The sequence below is a fragment of the Hoplias malabaricus genome, chromosome 12, assembly GCF_029633855.1.
Source record: "Hoplias malabaricus isolate fHopMal1 chromosome 12, fHopMal1.hap1, whole genome shotgun sequence".
In the NCBI taxonomy this organism is placed as follows: Eukaryota; Metazoa; Chordata; class Actinopteri; order Characiformes; family Erythrinidae; genus Hoplias; species Hoplias malabaricus.
This window is the reverse complement of record NC_089811.1, coordinates 40,341,102-40,358,429: the sequence shown is the minus strand read 5'-3', so window position 1 is coordinate 40,358,429 and position 17,328 is coordinate 40,341,102. Positions and strand designations below refer to the sequence as shown.

Below are 17,328 nucleotides of genomic sequence, written 5' to 3'. Positions count from 1 at the left end.
TCATGCGTTTACTCCGTTCATCTCGGGTTCAGTGGGAGAAAGAAGTAAGTTTATTGGAGGAATCATTGTCGATCTTCTTAATGAAGCAACTACATCTATTTCTATGTGGAAGTCCCATTCACGTCACACAGTTTATATTGTTAATTGATAGTGGGAGTAAAAATCCTGTGTAAATTAGTTGTGAAACCTTAACAACGTTATGAATGAGCCCAGAGAGAGACAAAGGAGCCTTAAACTCGGAAAAGAAACTGACCAATTCTTTTCCACAGCAGAGTAGCCTGTGTTTGGAAAGCTGGGTGTTCTAGCTCCCCATGCTCCAGTCCATTCTGAGTGACACATGGGGCCGTCCGACTCTGTTTATTTTTAGAGCCCACAGCCCAGTATCCACGGTTCAACTGTCGTCAGGCAGCAATAAGGCATGCCTCTGTGGCTCTCTGAAATAAACTTCCAACAATGACAGACTCAAGTCACCTACCACAGATAAACAGAGAGTGGAGCACTGCCTCTGACCACTAGACTCAGTGAAACAGACACTGACCCCAACTCTAGTAATGCTTCCTCTTATCCGCGGCCCTGTAGAAAACAAGCAGAAAATCTGTAATGTCTCAAGTACATCCTTCTAAAGCTAAAATATTGAATTCACTATTTTTGTGATGTCTAAAGAACTCACACACAACAGTTTAACTCCACCACATTCACACTGACATTAGAAGCTATTATTCAGGTTTTTGCAGGAGCAGCCAATAAGGACTAACTCCTATAGAGTACATTACTGTGTTGATAGCATGAGGACAAATAGCCAGGTTCATTTTAAGGGATGAAGAGAGGTTGGAGGTGGTCATGTAGAAGTTGATTTTGACTGTGGGATAAAAGCTAAAGGAACATTAAAAGTATCAAAAAAAAAAAAACTTACTGCTTCAAAATCCGTGTGGTTTTTCTGCTGTTGCCACAACACTACAGAAACTGCACTATGTAACTTTGATTTAAGGACAGTGCTGTCCCCACCTGTAGGCGACAAAAATACCAGAACTTTCATAGTGTTCCTTAAGTGGACCACAGGAAGTACACAGAGGGAAAAGCAAGATATTGGCCTTTGTTTTGATTTTGAAATGAATAACTTTCTCTCTCTGTCTCGTTTCTTTTGTGTGTGTATTTGTGATGTATCTTGTTTCTCATTGTACATTTAATTTCGCATGGTTTCCAAAACCTGTCACGTTAACATCGTCACACGATCATATCCGTGTTATCACATGACCCAATTATCACAGCGTAACATTTCCTGCAGCTCCGCCCCCTTATTTTCGTCACTGATGGTATTAATATTCGTGTCACGTGATCATGTACAAGAGGACATTTATTTTACCAAATGCAGTGGGAATTATGAATTCTTTACCCTGCATGAATATGCTGTAGGTGTTTACATTCTCCCGCCTTTTTAACGTCACGAGTGATAGACGAATTTTCACGCTGGACATTAAATGTTTTATATTATATTCAGTTGTAAACAGTAAACAAGGAACGTCCCTGGACGTTCAAAATAGGTCTAAAAGTAGTCTGTCCGTCAAGGCCATATTTTAAACGTCAATGAACGTCCAAAATCCATCTTAAGTTAGTTAAGTGGTGACCAATCGATAACGTCAGTGGACGTCCAAAATACGTCTAATAGTCGTCTTTTCAATGTCTGTGTTTGGACGTCTTTTCAACTTTCATTTTCAACCTTAAGAGAACGTTGGCAGTCATTACGTTATTTCAACGTTGAATCAACGGCTAAATGTTCACTGGGACAGATACTGAGTGAGAACTAAACTCCTTCATTTAATGCTGTTGTCACCTTAACAACAGTCAGGAAGTGTGACTCGCGCTTAGCCAATGAGCGCGCAGCACTGGGTAAGCCCAGGCACAACATCCAGGAAGTAAACTCCACCTAAATAAAGCGCGATGAAACAGACGCCAAAGCTTTAACCTCCAGACTTTAGCTCGATTCTGACAGGCGGCGTTGTTAGAGACAGTAATAACCCTCTGAGAGATGGCTGAGGGCGGCGGCGGCGGGGAGGGAGAGGTCGACGATGAACCGCCCAACATCAGCTACCCGCTGGTCACTGTGTCCAGTTTAAACAGCAGCACTGTGGCAGGTAACGACACCAAATTAAAGACCCCCTGGTTTCTGTTTACATGTCCGTGTGGTGGTGTATACTCGCCGGAAGACGTTTCATGAGTGTAATAAGCAGTCATTTTCACAGCTGAGTGTTTTGGCTTTGAGACTGCAGTGTGTTGCAGAGAGAATCTCAAGTGGATTCCACACAGCCAGGGTTTCAAACCTTCACACACTTAAAATGTAGTGTAAATCTGTAATTTAACAGACAAAACTGACAAAAGATTTATTTTCAGTGGCGTACAATTCTATTTCTTAAATAGGAACAAATTTAGAAATTAATGTCAGCAACATATTCATGAAGAAAAGGAGGGTGGAGGGCGGGTTAGAGCTGGGACAGAGGCATGTTTACCACTGGGTCACTATTTTTAATTGTACATTTTAATCATTTGTGAATAGAGGATACTAACTGTTGCAGTTTTGCAAGTGGAATTTTTACCCATTCTTACTGTAAACAAGACTCTAGGTGCTCGACAGTCTCTGGTCGCTGTTTTCTGATGCTCCTCTTCCTGACATCTTCAATAGGAGTCAGAGCGGGACTGCAGAGAGTTCAGACGACCACACACACCACGTCTACGATGCCACACTATTGTAACTTGTTCAGAACGAGGCCTGGCATTGTCCTGCCAAAATAGTTTCTAAGACTTCAAGTGATCAATAAAAGCCACCACCTCAATGGTGCCTCCACATATCGGCAAGATGACCCTCGCTGTGGACGCTGGATGCGCCCTAATTTCATCACAGATTGCTGTTCTTTTTGCACTTGCTTGGGTGGTCTTTTTCATATTTGGCTCATGGAACCTGACATCCGTTTTTCTTAAAAACGAGCTGAAACCTGGTCTCGTCTGACCAAAGAAAACATTTCCACTGTCTTCTTGTCCATTCCACCTTCAGCAGCAGGACTTGGATGCACAGAGATTTCCTCCAACTTCCTGAATCAGCGTTACATGGTGAATGAGCTAAATCCTGTGTAGTTTTTGAGTCATTGAACTGACTGATAAGTCTCTTACTAGTGGTGAACTACAACCCATCTTTGCTTCTTTTATACTCAGCCTTGATGACCTCACTTGTTACCAGTTGTTAATTGTGGAGCCTCCCAGATCAGAGTTTTTGAGTGTGTTGTTTTCTATTGATTTTTATAAATGTGAAATACAGTTAAGTTTGTAAGTGATAGTTTGTACGTTTATCAGTTAAATAAATGTTTAAGCAGGTGGCACGATGGTGCAGCAGGTGGTGTTGTAGTCCAGGGACCTCTAGGGACCTGAAGGTTGTGGGTTCGAGTCCTGCTCCGGGTGACTGTCTGTGAGGAGTGTGGTGTGTTCTCTCTGTGTCTGCGTGGGTTTCTTCCGGGTGACTGTCTGTGAGGAGTGTGGTGTGTTCTCCCTGTGTCTGCGTGGGTTTCCTCCGGGTGACTGTCTGTGAGGAGTGTGGTGTGTTCTCCCTGTGTCTGCGTGGGTTTTCTCTGGGTGACTGTCTGTGAGGAGTGTGGTGTGTTCTCTCTGTGTCTGCGTGGGTTTCCTCCGGGTGCTCCGGTTTCCTCCCATGCTCCACATTGGTAGGTGGATTGGAGACTCCGTAAGACTCCATGTCCGTAAGTGTGTGTGTGTCTGTGTTGCCCTGTGAAGGACTGGCGCCCCCTCCAGGGTGTGTTCCCGCCGTGCTCCCAATGATTCCAGGTAGGCTCTGGACCCACTGTGATCCTGAACTGGATAAGGGTTACAGAGAAGAATAAATGAATAAATGTAAAAAGCAATTTAACAAATTATAGTTTACATTTTTTTTGCGTTTTTATGAAGTGTCCCAACGTTCCTGAAAGTTAGTTTTGTACATATCCTCAGAGAGAAAGAGAAGTGGCTGAAAGCTCACCAGCTCAAACAAGATACCTGACCATATACACAATGGCATATGCATAAATTATAACGTTCCTTCTCTTGGCTTATATCACTTTTTGTTTCTTTGCTTTTCACCATGTTTCTCTCTGTTTCTTGTTCTCTCTCTCTCAGGTCGTAATCTGAAGGAATGGTTGCAGGAGCAGTTTTGTGATAAACCTCTGGAGCAGTGTGAGGACATGCGTCTGCACAACGCAGCGTATGTGGGAGACTTGGACACCATCAAGTGTCTCCTGCAGGAAGACAGCTTCAAGCAGTGAGCCCTGGCCTCTACTCACTCGCTCTTACACCAGCTTTACTCACCCTTCATCTTAGCACTGTTGTTGTAACCCTCTTCCAAATGATGTAGACACCAACTCATCCGAGCTTTACTCCAATATCAAAGCTATCTGTATTCGGGTTTAACATTCTCTTGCTGCGTTATCGGGCTCTGCTCTTCTGGCTTGGCTTTACACTAGTTTTAAGAACATTGCTGCAAAGATTTAATTGAATTCAGCCACAAGAGTACGGATGTGGAACGATTAAAACATCAGCTCAGCCGAAAGAGTGAACCTCTCTCACCCTAGAGATCATATGTTCTGGTATTCATACCCCTCTTGCCAACACTTGGCATTGAAAAATAGAGACGTAATTAGGGGTATTTTAAACCAGTTTGAGTAAAGAATACTGACTACTAAACAACTCCTCTCCAGCTGAGGAGGGTCGCGACCCCGGACAGGAGCAGCCGAAAGAAGAAGATGACTTTGCTAAAGACTAATCTAAAGTTGCAATTTTTAAAAGTATTCCTAGGCATTAATTACATTCATTGGGACTCTTACTGATGTAGCATCATGTGGTTCTTCTCTTTACTTTATTACCCACTACTCTACATTAACCTGTGTAAGTCCATGTTGCACGATTGCTTCTTTATACTCTCTTCATCTCCCTGTCTGCACAGGCGTATCAATGAGAAATCGGTGTGGTGCTGTGGCTGGCTTCCCTGCACCCCTTTGCGCATCGCAGCCACTGCCGGACATGGGGACTGTGTAGACTTCCTCATTGGTCAAGGGGCAGAGGTGGACCTGGTGGATGTGAAAGGACAGACTGCTCTGTATGTAGCTGTGGTTAATGGCCACCTGGAATGTGTCCGGATCCTACTGGAGGCTGGTGCTGACCCCAATGGGAGTAAGCACCACCGCAGCACGCCTTTATACCACGCGGCCCGTGTGGGCAGAGTGGACATCCTGCAAGAACTGATCAGGTGAGTGTCACAATGCAGATCAGATTAGAGCTGATATCAGAGGCTCCATTCCCCTTCTCAGGAGTTGCTTGGCCATGATCACTAACGTTGTATTAACGTATATAATTATGCTCTATTTTTAGCTAAAAACTACAAGAAAAAAAGACTGTACATATTCAGTGAAGTCTGGCAAATTCAACTTTTGATTTTTTTTATTTTACTTTATTTTAAATTATTTTCTGAATATTTTTTGTCTCAGGATTCTGGGATCGATCGATTTGTTAGGAGTTTGTTGTGTTGTCCCCTTGTCTATGGGTTTCCTCTGGATGCGCCACGGTAACAGAGGACCTACTTATGTAACTGTCATGTCTTATTTAAATGTATCAATCAACGATTCATCTTTCAGCTTACGTTACACAGACTGTACCTCATATATGGATTTAATCCATCCATCCATCCATTATCTGTAACCCTTGTCCATTTCAGGGTCACGGTGGGTCCAGAACCTACCTGGAATCATTGGTCGCAAGGCGGGAATACACCCTGGAGGGGGCGCCAGTCCTTCACAGGGCAACACACACACTCACACCTACGGACACTTTTGAGTTGCCAATCCACCTACCAACCTGTGTTTTTGGACTCTGGGAGGAAACTGGAGCACCCGGAGGAAACCCACGCAGACACAGGGAAAACACAACACACTCCTCACAGACAGTCACCCGGAGGAAACCCACACAGACACAGAGAGAACACACCACACTCCTCACAGACAGTCACCCGGAGGAAACCCACGCAGACACAGAGAGAACACACCACACTCCTCACAGACAGTCACCCGGAGGAAACCCACACAGACACAGAGAGAACACACCACACTCCTCACAGACAGTCACAGGGAGGAAACCCACACAGACACAGGGAGAACACACCACACTCCTCACAGACAGTCACCCGGAGGAAACCTACGCAGACACAGAGAGAACACACCACACTCCTCACAAACAGTCACCCGGAGGAAACCCACACAGACACAGGGAGAACAAACCACACTCCTCACAGACAGTCACCCGGAGGAAACCCACACAGACACAGGGAGAACACACCACACTCCTCACAGACAGTCACCCGGAGGAAACCCACACAGACACAGGGAGAACACACCACACTCCTCACAGACAGTCACCTGTCTATATATATAATACAGAAATGAACCATAATATTATGACCAACACCTTGTTTCTACACTCCCTGTCCATGCTCTCAGCTCCAGTGACCAAACGAAAGCACTTTGTAGTTCTACAATTACACTGTAGTTCATCTGTTGCTCTGCATACTTCGTTTGCCTCATTTCACCCTGTTCTTTAATGGTCAGTACCCACATGGGCCCACCACAGAGCAGGTATGATATGGGTGGTGGATCATTCTCAGCGCTGCAGTTGTCAGACACAACGGTGCTGCTGGCATTTCCCTCTTATCACTGCTGGACCAGCACCGAACATACCCAGCCAACAGCGTCCTGGAGGCAGGCTACAGTGCAGACTGATGAAGGACTTGAGGAAGACCAGCACAAACTGTGCAGCAACAGATGAGCTGCTATCTCCGACTTTACATCTACAAGTGAACAGTGAGTGGACACAGTGTTGAAAACTCCAGCTACTCTGCTGTGTCTGATCCACTCGTACCAACACAATGCACACTAACACGTCAGTGCAGCGCAGAGAAAGGTCCATCATCCAGATCATACCTGCGCTGTGGGGGGTCCTGACCATTTGAAGAACTGGGTGAAAGGGGTGAAAGGGTAACTGTGTACAGAGAAGCAGATATAAAGACCGCAGTCTGTAAATGTAGAACTACAAAGTGCTCCTGTGTGGTCAGTGGAGCTGAGAGAATGGACTGTGAGTGCAGGAAGGATTGGTGTATATATCAATTACGAATCTTGGTACCGTCCAACAGAAAGTGTCCTCTGTACCTACTGACAAATTACATAGCGGTGCATCTTTTGTTCACAGTTAATCCAGTGCCGAAACAAGAGCAAGTTAAACCAGCACCTGCTGTGTGTCTCCCCAGGTTCAATGCTGAAGTGGATGTGGACCACCAGCTCGGGCCAAGACCTCTCTTCAGTGCCCGAACCCTGTCCACGCTGGTGGTGTGTCCACTGTACATCAGTGCCGCCTATCATCACTTGCACTGTTTCCGGCTGCTCCTGGAGGCTGGCGCCAATCCTGACTACAACTACACCGGGCCAGTGAGCCACGAGGCTCTGGCCCGAGGCCTGGCCTCCTGCCTGCTGGACGCTGTGCTCAGGCACGGCTGTGAGCCAGCTTTCGTGAGGCTGCTGCTGGATCACGGTGCCAATCCACAGCTGGTGACCTGGGAGGAGCCTGACCCTGACACCATGGGAAGGGTGAGGGTCAATGCTGAGGCCTTACGCATCTATCAGAAGGCCAGGAGTAAGTCTCGTTAACTTTCCTTTAGGGCTGTTCTCTGGGTTCCGCCTAAGAATTTAGTACAAGGATTAATTCATTCATTGACTACACATTTTTATTAGTAGTGGTGTCTGAAATTAGCTTCTTTTATTTGGAGCAACCAGCAACTAACTGTAGAAGCAGTCATTTTTACACGTGGCACTGAGAAAGAGTGCTAACCTCAGCTGTGTGTAGACGTCTGAAGTTATATAATCATTTTTTAGTTCTCCTGTCTATTTTAAGAGCTCTAAGATGTTTTTTCCTCTATGAGAAAAAATGAAAGGCATTTTTAAAACTGTTGCTACTGCACGCTTTAGTGAACTAAACTGTCTCAAAGCCAAGATGCGTTCTCCAGATATTGTTGGCTCATGTGACTGATAAAAAGCAGCCAACATAAGAAATATTGCTTCATGCACAACAACAACAGAGCCTAGACATCCTCATATACCCAAAGTACCCTACACAGAACAGCGGGATTAAGTCTAGTCCACACGTACCCAGCTGTTTTCCATTGGTAGCTAAAGTTTGAGTGCCTTGTGTTGCGTATAATTGTTAGTAGTGGACTTTGTGCTCTTCTGGTCATGGATTAAAGCCATAGAATGTGTTCTCTGCTCATCAGAACAACATGAAAAAAATCACTTAATGCCTTAACAGTGCCTTAGATGTTACTCTGCCCTTCTGCCTTCATTCAGTGCACATGGATCTATGAATATGCGATTAGTCCTTGCCCTGAAGTCATTTTAAATGCGAGTGTTTAAGCTTACGCAGGTATAGAGCAATGTTAACGTCGTGGTTGTTGAAGGACCTTGCGTTCAGAGGAACAAGGGATACTTGTTATATTTTTATATATATTCCTAATACACTTACTTTGGAGCTTTGTGAACTTCCAGGTTGTTTCCTGCATTGGTTTTGTGACGCCATATAACAAACACCTTCTCATCTATCAGCTACAGTTGGGGAAGTAAAGGAAACGTGGTCATTTTATTGTTATTGTTTGTAAGTTGTGTTGTTGTGCACTCTCTCTTTCAGGGTTTCCCAGGAGGCTGACTCATGTGTGTCGCATAATCATCCGGCAGACAATGGGCAAGCATCGTCTACGGCACATCTCCAGCCTGCCTTTGCCTGACACCATCAAGAACTTTCTGCTCCACAGAGACTTCTGTGTTCTGCAGTGAGTTGTGATGCTGCTGAGTTACGCGATGCTCTTAAAACCACTCTTTATCATAAAGGCCAAGGGTAGAGTTCAGCATTGTGTGGAAAAAGCACACACACAAACACACACACACACACATATATATATACACACTACGACTTTCACAGCATGTCACTGAGAGTCAAGCATGCTGGTGAATATCAGAGATCCAATCTTTCTTTAAACAGGTGTGTTTTCTGTGATTATATTCGACTGTAATGTAATAATCTAAAGATAATGATGGATCCATTGTGTTCCTTCCATCGTAGACTGTGACCGATCGATGTAATCTTCGGAATCGTGTTTATATTTAAAAAGAGATTTTATATTTAATTTTTGGCGATGGTCACTGGGGTCTGAAAGTTTACAGCGGTTTTCATCACGGCTTATTGTTATTATTTTACGCTCTGTATCTCTATTATGCTTCGACATTTTTTAAACCTTAACCTTGCCTTAATTTAAACTACGATGCCTATAAATAAACTGTGTTACCCTCTCATTCTCTGTGTTCTCGTGTGAGGGAACTGACAATGGAGAGATTTTCCCTGAGGTTCAGGATGCCTTTGCGCATCTTCATCCTCTATGACCCAGAGTGCTCTTGAGGCGCTCTCAGATTTTAAATTACAGCTGTGGTTTTCAGCCATGTGATGAATCATGTTTTGGATTTAAACTTAATTACCATTTACAGCAGGAAATGCAGAAAGAGCCAAACTTCCACTAGGACCTATTCACCGCTCACAGACTATTGCCCACAGCCCTGCCTCAGGGGTCTCAGTAGATATAATGTTGAGATCTCGCTGACATAAATAGTCCTTTGATATGATATAAGATTCCTCAGAGGTTTCCAGCCTTGCCGTGTACTAAATTTCCCAGCGGCTTTGCTTAGGATCACTCTGAGGGTATCTGGGTACGAGTTCAGTTTTTTTTCCTCAACTATAACTTAAGCTTGCTTCATTTAGTGCTGTGACAGTGAAACCACATCTTGTCAAAAACCACAAAACTGTGGAAAAAGTGCAGCCTGGGAAATGTCGGGATGTTCCAGCAGATCGCCAGAAGACCCCGTTGCACAGAGTGCAGCAGACCGAGGCTTGCATTTCTACCAAATGAGAGAAAGGTGGAACTGCACGCTAACAGATGCACTCTTCCCCCAAATCTCAAGACTACTTCATAATCATCCTCCTCCTCTCCTCCCTGTCTGTTTCCGCTGTAATACGGCTATCAGGCTCTTCAGCTGGGAAAGGATCAAAGCAAGTCCTGCAGAGGCAGCAGCTCCACTGTCAGCTCGTCCTCAGAACGGCTTGAATAATCTCCCTCTTTTTCCAAAGACTCCTAAGTTGCGGAGCTGGAGAGGTTCCAGAGAAAAACCCGAAACCCCATGGGTGTGCTCTGGGAGTGACGTTTCCCACTGCAGTCCCCTCTCTCTTTTTAGAGAGTTCTTTTAGAGCCAAGTGGCTCCAATTCAGGCCAGCTTTTTTTTTTCTTTCTTTCTTTCTTTTCTTTCCTTGTCTGATTATGTTTCTCAACCTACTCACAAAGTCCTAACTGTTGGGTTACAGTTTCACTACGGATCCAGCTGCTTCTCTGCTGCGTTATTTCACCGCAGGTGTGGCAGGCCAGCAAGTGTTTATCTGCTTTTAGTTTTCTGCTCATGGCCTGTCAGTGGATTTCATGGGTCAGGGTCAGGAATGCTGGTGTAGTCTACCATGCTCTAATGCATTCACATGCTGTTGTCTGTGTGTGGCTCGGTGCTGTCCAAAAGATGGCACTCTTCTCATGTCAAGGATTCTTTCCTTCTCTCTCTCTCTCTCTCTCTCTGACTTTTTCATTTCATCTGTTTGTCCCCCCCCCAAAGGCTCACTTTCAATCATAAAAGCAGATGATGTGAGCTGTCCGACTTTGTGATTACCACTTTTGAGTTTCGTAATTGAGATTCCAGGCGTGCAAATGACCGTCATATGAAAAGTAATTACATAACGTCTAGCGGTAGACACTTGCTTTGAAGACACTTGCGTGAAGAGTCTCACACTGTGACGAAACTGATGTAACACAAACACTGTAATTTATTGTTTAGTGTTTCACTCGTACTATTGAAAAGAACAAGATCATAATCTCAGAAGTGTGCAGTCATCCTCAAACCCTAAATGTGCAAAAACTACCTTCAGTTTAAACTTGCGTAACTCTCTGGTCGAAATAAATGTCACTAGATTTGCCATTGTTTCCAAATACCATCAACATCATTAAGCATGATGCAAATTGCCAAAAAACCTATTTAAACATGTGCAGTCATGTCCAGAGTTAATTTAATGTGCACCCACTGCTGACGGAGATGATTGATGCATTGCTTTTTTGAGTCAAACAAAGTCTTTGTGTTTTCTTTTCTACTGTTTTCAAATGGAATAAAACACTGGCTCCACTTTAAGTTCTGTGCAGGTCTCGACAAATGAGGCAATAGAAATGCCACACAATTGTAACTTTAAGATTTATTAATTATTATTATTATTTTATATGTTGTGTTAAATTTATCTTGAATAAAACGTTCAGTCAGATACCACCAGGTGAGTTATAACAGTGAAGTGGCTGATCTGTCTGGTCTTAATCTATTTACTTCAAATGCATATTAAACAAAATGTGAAATACCTAACTTCACCGGTACATTTTTGGTTGTCTGTTGCTAGTCAAGTCTAATCCCAACTTAAATCCCAAATTAACACAGAGGAAGCGAAGCTAATGAGCTACTTAACCTTTACTGAAGTTTGTCCTTTGTTAGTGAATCCACTTTGTTTCCATCTGCGCAGTGCTGTGTGTAAAACTAAACCCAAGAAGAGGGTCTGATTGTTCTGCAGGAAGGTAAGCCACAGGGGGAAATACATACTGTACACTTCTTTGCAGACTTTGGCAAGTTTGCGTCTAGCATGCTTTTGCAGATTTTTGAGTTCATGATCCCATCAATGAACACGAGCTCACAGATAAACAGCCCCAGACTTTGAAGCTTCCACTTCTGTGCTTCACAGTACCCTTTGTGTAGTCTGGTTACAGCTGTTCTCCTGCTGAAGGTGTTTTTGTCTTTCCGTAACCAACACGTCTGGTTTAGGGGCTCATCAGTTGATTAAACTTCCTATGAACGTGCCAATAGATCTCAAACCTGAACCAGTCTGATGTACTCTACACTTGCCCCAAAATTGTTAGCTTTGATAAAGTTAGTTGGTTATCTTTTATTTAAATAAATGAAATTATATTTTATTTCAGAGCAGAACACACACAGTGAAAGGCTGAAGAATCCTACCCATAGGGCACTAAGAGGCAGAAATGTTAATCTGAGCTTGTGTTTATTACAGAGATCATTATCTCAGAAGTGTGCAGTCATCTGCAAAAAAAAAAAAATAATAAAATAAAAAAAAAAAAATTTCCTCAAACCCTAAATGTGCAATAACCTGTTTTTTTTTTTTTTTCCAACTACCTTCAGTTTAAACTTGCGTAATTCTCTGGTCGAAATTAATGTCACTAGATTTGCCATTGTTTCCAAATACCATCAACATCTTTAAGCATGATGCAAATTGCCAAAAAAACTATTTAAACATGTCCAGAGTTAATTTAATGTGCACCCACTGCTGACGGAGGTGTTCAGTAATGATTCAACATGAGGTTTTTCCTTCTACCATTTACACTTCTGGTGATTTAATGTTTAGAGGTGACAGCGATAATCAGGATGTTATCGAGTGGAGATTGGGTGGTAAATGAATGCTGATTTATTATAATATTTTATTTTTATTTATTTTTATTTTAAAAATAATATCCAGTTTTCTTTTATGTGACTTTTGAAATGTAAGAATTGAAAGTACTGGAATAAGAGTTCTGGAGGGTTATAAATACTAACCCTGCTTACACATGAGTCCTTGATGTCCTTCGTTTGAGATGTTTGTCATGTACAGTGTATTACTTAAACTGTATTTGTTCCTTGTGTCTAGTTTTTGACGTAATGATGGCATTTGGAGATGTTCCAAGAACTTTAAAGGGGACATCTACGTTTGTGGGGAAACACTGTTCTCTCTGGTTTGTTTACGTTCAGAAGCTCAACACCTTTTAAGGTGGAAAGGTATGTTTGATGGGGAGAAAAGCAACTGTTAGTTTTGAATTATCACAGACATTGATTTGTAACTTGAGTTTTTTAGTACTTTCACTAATGCAGATAGCCATCTCCTGAATTTGGAGACATTCCATCTTAAGTGATCCAAATAAGTCAGTATTACCCACCTATTGATCAGGAATAGAGCAATATCCTCATCCTGGTTCGTTCTTTTCAACGTTTGGAGTTCTCTCCGTTGTCTGGAAAACTTCGGATGCCTTTGTCCTACCCACAGACAGCCTGGAGAGCAGCAAATGTTGAGGAAACATCTTTTGAATTTTATAAAAAGTGGTTTTTGGTTATAATCGTAAATGTCAACAAGGACTGGTCCACAGCATTGCGTCACTCCTGGAGCAGAACCTCATATCTCCATATATGACAACACCACAGGAGAGGGAAAAACAGTATAAACCTTTGATGGAAGGCAGTGCTGGAGCATTTCTACTGGCTTTTTCATTATGACATTTTACACAATGTAAAGAACAGCTGGAATTTTCAAATTATGCCATAATTAAAAAAAAATGTTGATAAGTTTTTTTTTTTTTTTGTCCGACAGTGATGAAATATTAATGGAGACACCGGCACCAGTGTTGTCAGCTCTCTGTACTTGTCCTCCAAGTCAAAGGGTGAAGTTGCTATGGCTCACGTCCGAGTCACAAGGGCTGGGTTGGAGTCCAAGTCTGATTCACAGTGGAGCGAGTCAGAGTCATGAAGTTTAAAACTATGAAAAATAATTCCAGTTCCAGTGAGTCTTGACAGGAATACGACATAATCCAGATATCACGCAGGACCTTTCTGTAAATCATTGTATCACTTTATTTTTAATCAAATATTGCATTCCTGAACTCTTACAGAAAAAATAGTGTCTTGTAATGTGATGACTCATGACATCTCCTGGAATAACACCTTATCACATTCTCCACATCAAATCTGAGCTGTAACTGTGCTATTAGTGCTTCGAGTGATCATATGGGATCATAGGTGTTAACCTGTTAGTTGCGTAGGAATGTGATTAAACCACATGAATATTCAATTGATTTTCCTGTGTGGGAAAAATAAAATGATAGAGTTTAGGAAAACAAACCTAAGCTGTAAAAGGATTGCTCAACATACCACCACCACCACTCCTTGGTGGGCAGGATTACCAAATAGCATGACAACGCTCTGCTAAATTTCTTCTCAAAAACAGCTTGTGTGGCCATCGGTTATGGTGCTGCAACCAATTTTGGCTTGTTGATGTTGTGAGATTTATGGTAGATTAAAAGGAGTTTTAAAAAATGTAGCCTAGACATGTCTCAGTTCCTGTTCTGCATCCCAGCAGCGTGTGGGGAGGTCTTGGAATTGTGTTTTTGTCTTTAAATGAGGAAAACGGAGTTATTGTTCTTACTGTGACAGCGCTAATTGATTTACATACAAACTGTAGAATCAGTACTTTAACATTATTCAGAAAACATGTCTCTGCCTTTTGAAGCAAAGCCATGTATCTCCCAAATAACAGCTTTACAGGGGGATGAACCAATTTAGTGTTTAATGTACGTGGAGCGTCAGTGTCAGAAAAGAATAAGCGGTGGTGTGTCATCTCTTCAGTAATTTGTGTGAATGTATTCCTATGCTACAACCTGCAGTATTGCATGGATATTGCAGTCAACCAAACACAAACCTACGGAAGGGATCGGTGTTGTTGACCAAAGCTTGATTTCCTTTTGCCCGCTTTTAATCTTAGCTCTTACTGATGCTCCACTAAAGCAGCTCTACTTTAAAATGCACCTGACTTTGTGTGTACCCTATACATAAGACTGGCTTTGCAGGTCCTTCCACAGAGTCACAAGAATGAGCTCTAGGTTGCAGTAAATTCCACTGTAGCATTTAAAAATAGTGTTGAGCTGCTGCAACAGGGCTTTCAGGTGGAATGTCTGCAGAACCTTGGGCTATTAAGTTGATACGGTTTAAATAGGAAATGCAACAGACAACATCAGAAGAATTTACTTGAGCACATATAAATCTGTGTGTGTGTGTGTGTGTGTGTCTCATATAAAATGACTTATTTTGCTTTTATTGAAATTGAGCACCAGCTGCATGTTGTTTAAAGTTCATTTATATCTCTTTCCTTCTTTCTGAGTAATTCGCACTTGCGCTAGAATTTCACTGCCTTAATTACAACACATTTTTCTTGGGGTGATCTCATTTATTTTTCTTTTGAACTTCGTCTGTTGCATTAAATATTTCTTGGTTTTGGTGCGGAGCAAAACATTTCTCTCTTATTTGTGGAGGATGTGTGATTTGGAGTTTTTCAGCTGTGTCTCCTTTTAGCAGAGTGCCGTCAAGAGCGAGAACACGTTTAAAACGTGTCCAAGTAAAACAGTGCTTTGCTCTTATTTCTGTGTCAGGGCAGCAGTCGAATGATTAGGGAAGGTTTGTCCAGTTCGTGATTAAGAAAGCGCTGATCATTTTTCACTGTTAGGTCGTGCACATACAGAATGAATTACTGCGTAGTGAAGTAAGGTGTGGTACGCCTCGCCTGTAACGTTTAAGGGAAGGCGACAGTGGAATCATTAGCAGGATTTAAGTCTGGAAATATGGAATGGAGGAAGTTTACCTATAAATTCGTTGCTTGGTTTTAATAGGAAAACCAAAATTGCTTAATGGCACTTAATGTGACTTTTTTTTCTTTTTTCCACAGGCACCGGTAGTCGTGAATTGCGGCAAATGCAGGAAGGCAGGGTCACAAATTAGTGTCCCAGAATCTCAGTACTTGCCACTGTAGATTAAAACCAGTGGCATGAAACAGTTTAACAGCTTTAGTGCTTTTAAAAGTGCACAATCGCTGCATAACAATATAAACGCAGCACAAAAATTTGAAAAAGGGCTGAGCCATAAACTAACATCTGTAAATGGGAAGTAGCCAGAGGTCTGGCAGCTGGGGTAGAAACTTCAGGCTAATTTGTTCATGTGTATAAATGTCAGTCAGCTGAGCTAGTGGTTTAGTGTATTTTCTTAAAATTGTCTTTTATTTCTCCACATTAATGTCTTAAAGAACTAAAAATATTCACTGATATGGCCCTGCCACAGTGTTGTAAAGTTTGTGTCCCCCCCCTTTTCCCTTTGAAATACCACAGTCCCTGAATCTTTCCAGCTCTGTAAGTACAGAGGATCTGTAATTGATAGTATTCATTAAGCCAAATTACCCATAGTTAATTGCTTCAGTGAAGCCTAGGCTCTGGGGAGCTGCTCCGCAGCTGAGAGGAATGCCGTGCCGTTGGCCGAGGAACAAAGCCATCAGCAAGACGTGTCCGAGGGCACATGGGCTTCCTTGTGAAATTAAGCAGGAATTGTCACTCTGCTGACGAACCGCCGTTTGACAACAACATCGGCAGCAGACACGGGGAGAACCGGAGGAAAAGAACTGCACGACCACTGTGGGAATGCAGGAAGATGTGTTTTCCTGAATCCCAGCATCCCACACTTAAACCTAGAGGCATGGAAATTAGCGGAGAAGAGGGTTGGCGTCCCACGAGGCCGTGCATCCCCAGAAGACTTGTGAATCCTGCAGGCACCATGATTCACAGTGATGCTGGATGAAGTCACCACACATGCATCATTTCCACCCTCCTGACACCAGTACAACATGGTCTCCCTCTCACTGCGGTATTCTATTTGTGTTTCTGTATTGTACTGTTATGTAATGTAGACCACGTTAGCAGAGGCTGAACGGTGTGTTGGTGTCACTTTCCGTGACTCGGATCGAGTGTTTTTTGAACGCAGTAAAGATTTGTGATGTCCCGTTTGGACCAAAGCCCACCGCAGCTCCCTCCTCCTAGCATGACCCCTCTGACAGAGGGTGGGAACAGCTCCAAGTCCACAGCCCAATGCCACATCAAATCAACCATTTCCTCCCCTGATAAGAAGGCCCAGACGAGCTTCACAGATCTCCCGTAAAGAGGGAAGAGAGGAAAGAGACGTTTAGAAGTCTCCTGATCCTGGCAGAGGCCCTAGCTTTGCCCTTCAACCCTCTCAAATGCGTCTCGCATTTCTCCTTCTGCGTCGAGGGATGGCGGAGCTCCAGTCTCACGCTGTGCAGAATAAGCTTGGCTGTCCCTTCCAGCTTCTTTCAGTGTGTGCTGCCCCCAAGACATGCACGCATGTAAGTTTTGGGCTATGAATGCTTTACCGCATCTCATGAAATCTGTTTTGTTATGGCTTCAAGCCTTAAATTCCAAAGCCACCTGCATAACAGTCAATAAACGTCCCTTCTGAATGGGGTATTTAGGAGGAAGGAAGTTGAAGCAAG

The 17,328-nt window shown here is 43.0% G+C and overlaps 1 protein-coding gene across 2 annotated transcripts; it reads left to right on the top strand.

The window, feature by feature from the left end:
• The first annotated feature begins 1,888 nt into the window (after positions 1-1,888).
• asb1 (ankyrin repeat and SOCS box containing 1) lies at positions 1,889-14,278 on the top strand. 2 transcript variants are annotated; one of them, XR_010804643.1, is made up of 8 exons: positions 1,889-2,132; positions 4,156-4,297; positions 4,979-5,281; positions 7,328-7,710; positions 8,755-8,896; positions 11,713-11,764; positions 12,883-13,010; positions 13,597-14,278. XR_010804643.1 is itself a non-coding variant. In XM_066686222.1 (7 exons), exons 1-6 carry the CDS (start codon positions 2,027-2,029, stop codon positions 11,747-11,749), a joined length of 1,113 nt encoding a protein of 370 aa, XP_066542319.1. In that variant the 5' UTR covers positions 1,889-2,026; the 3' UTR covers positions 11,750-11,764; positions 12,883-13,417. The 2 variants fall into 2 exon arrangements, 1 of the variants encoding a protein (XP_066542319.1); XM_066686222.1 differs by lacking the exon at positions 13,597-14,278 and having other exon boundaries at positions 12,883-13,417.
• The last annotated feature ends 3,050 nt before the right edge of the window (positions 14,279-17,328 follow it).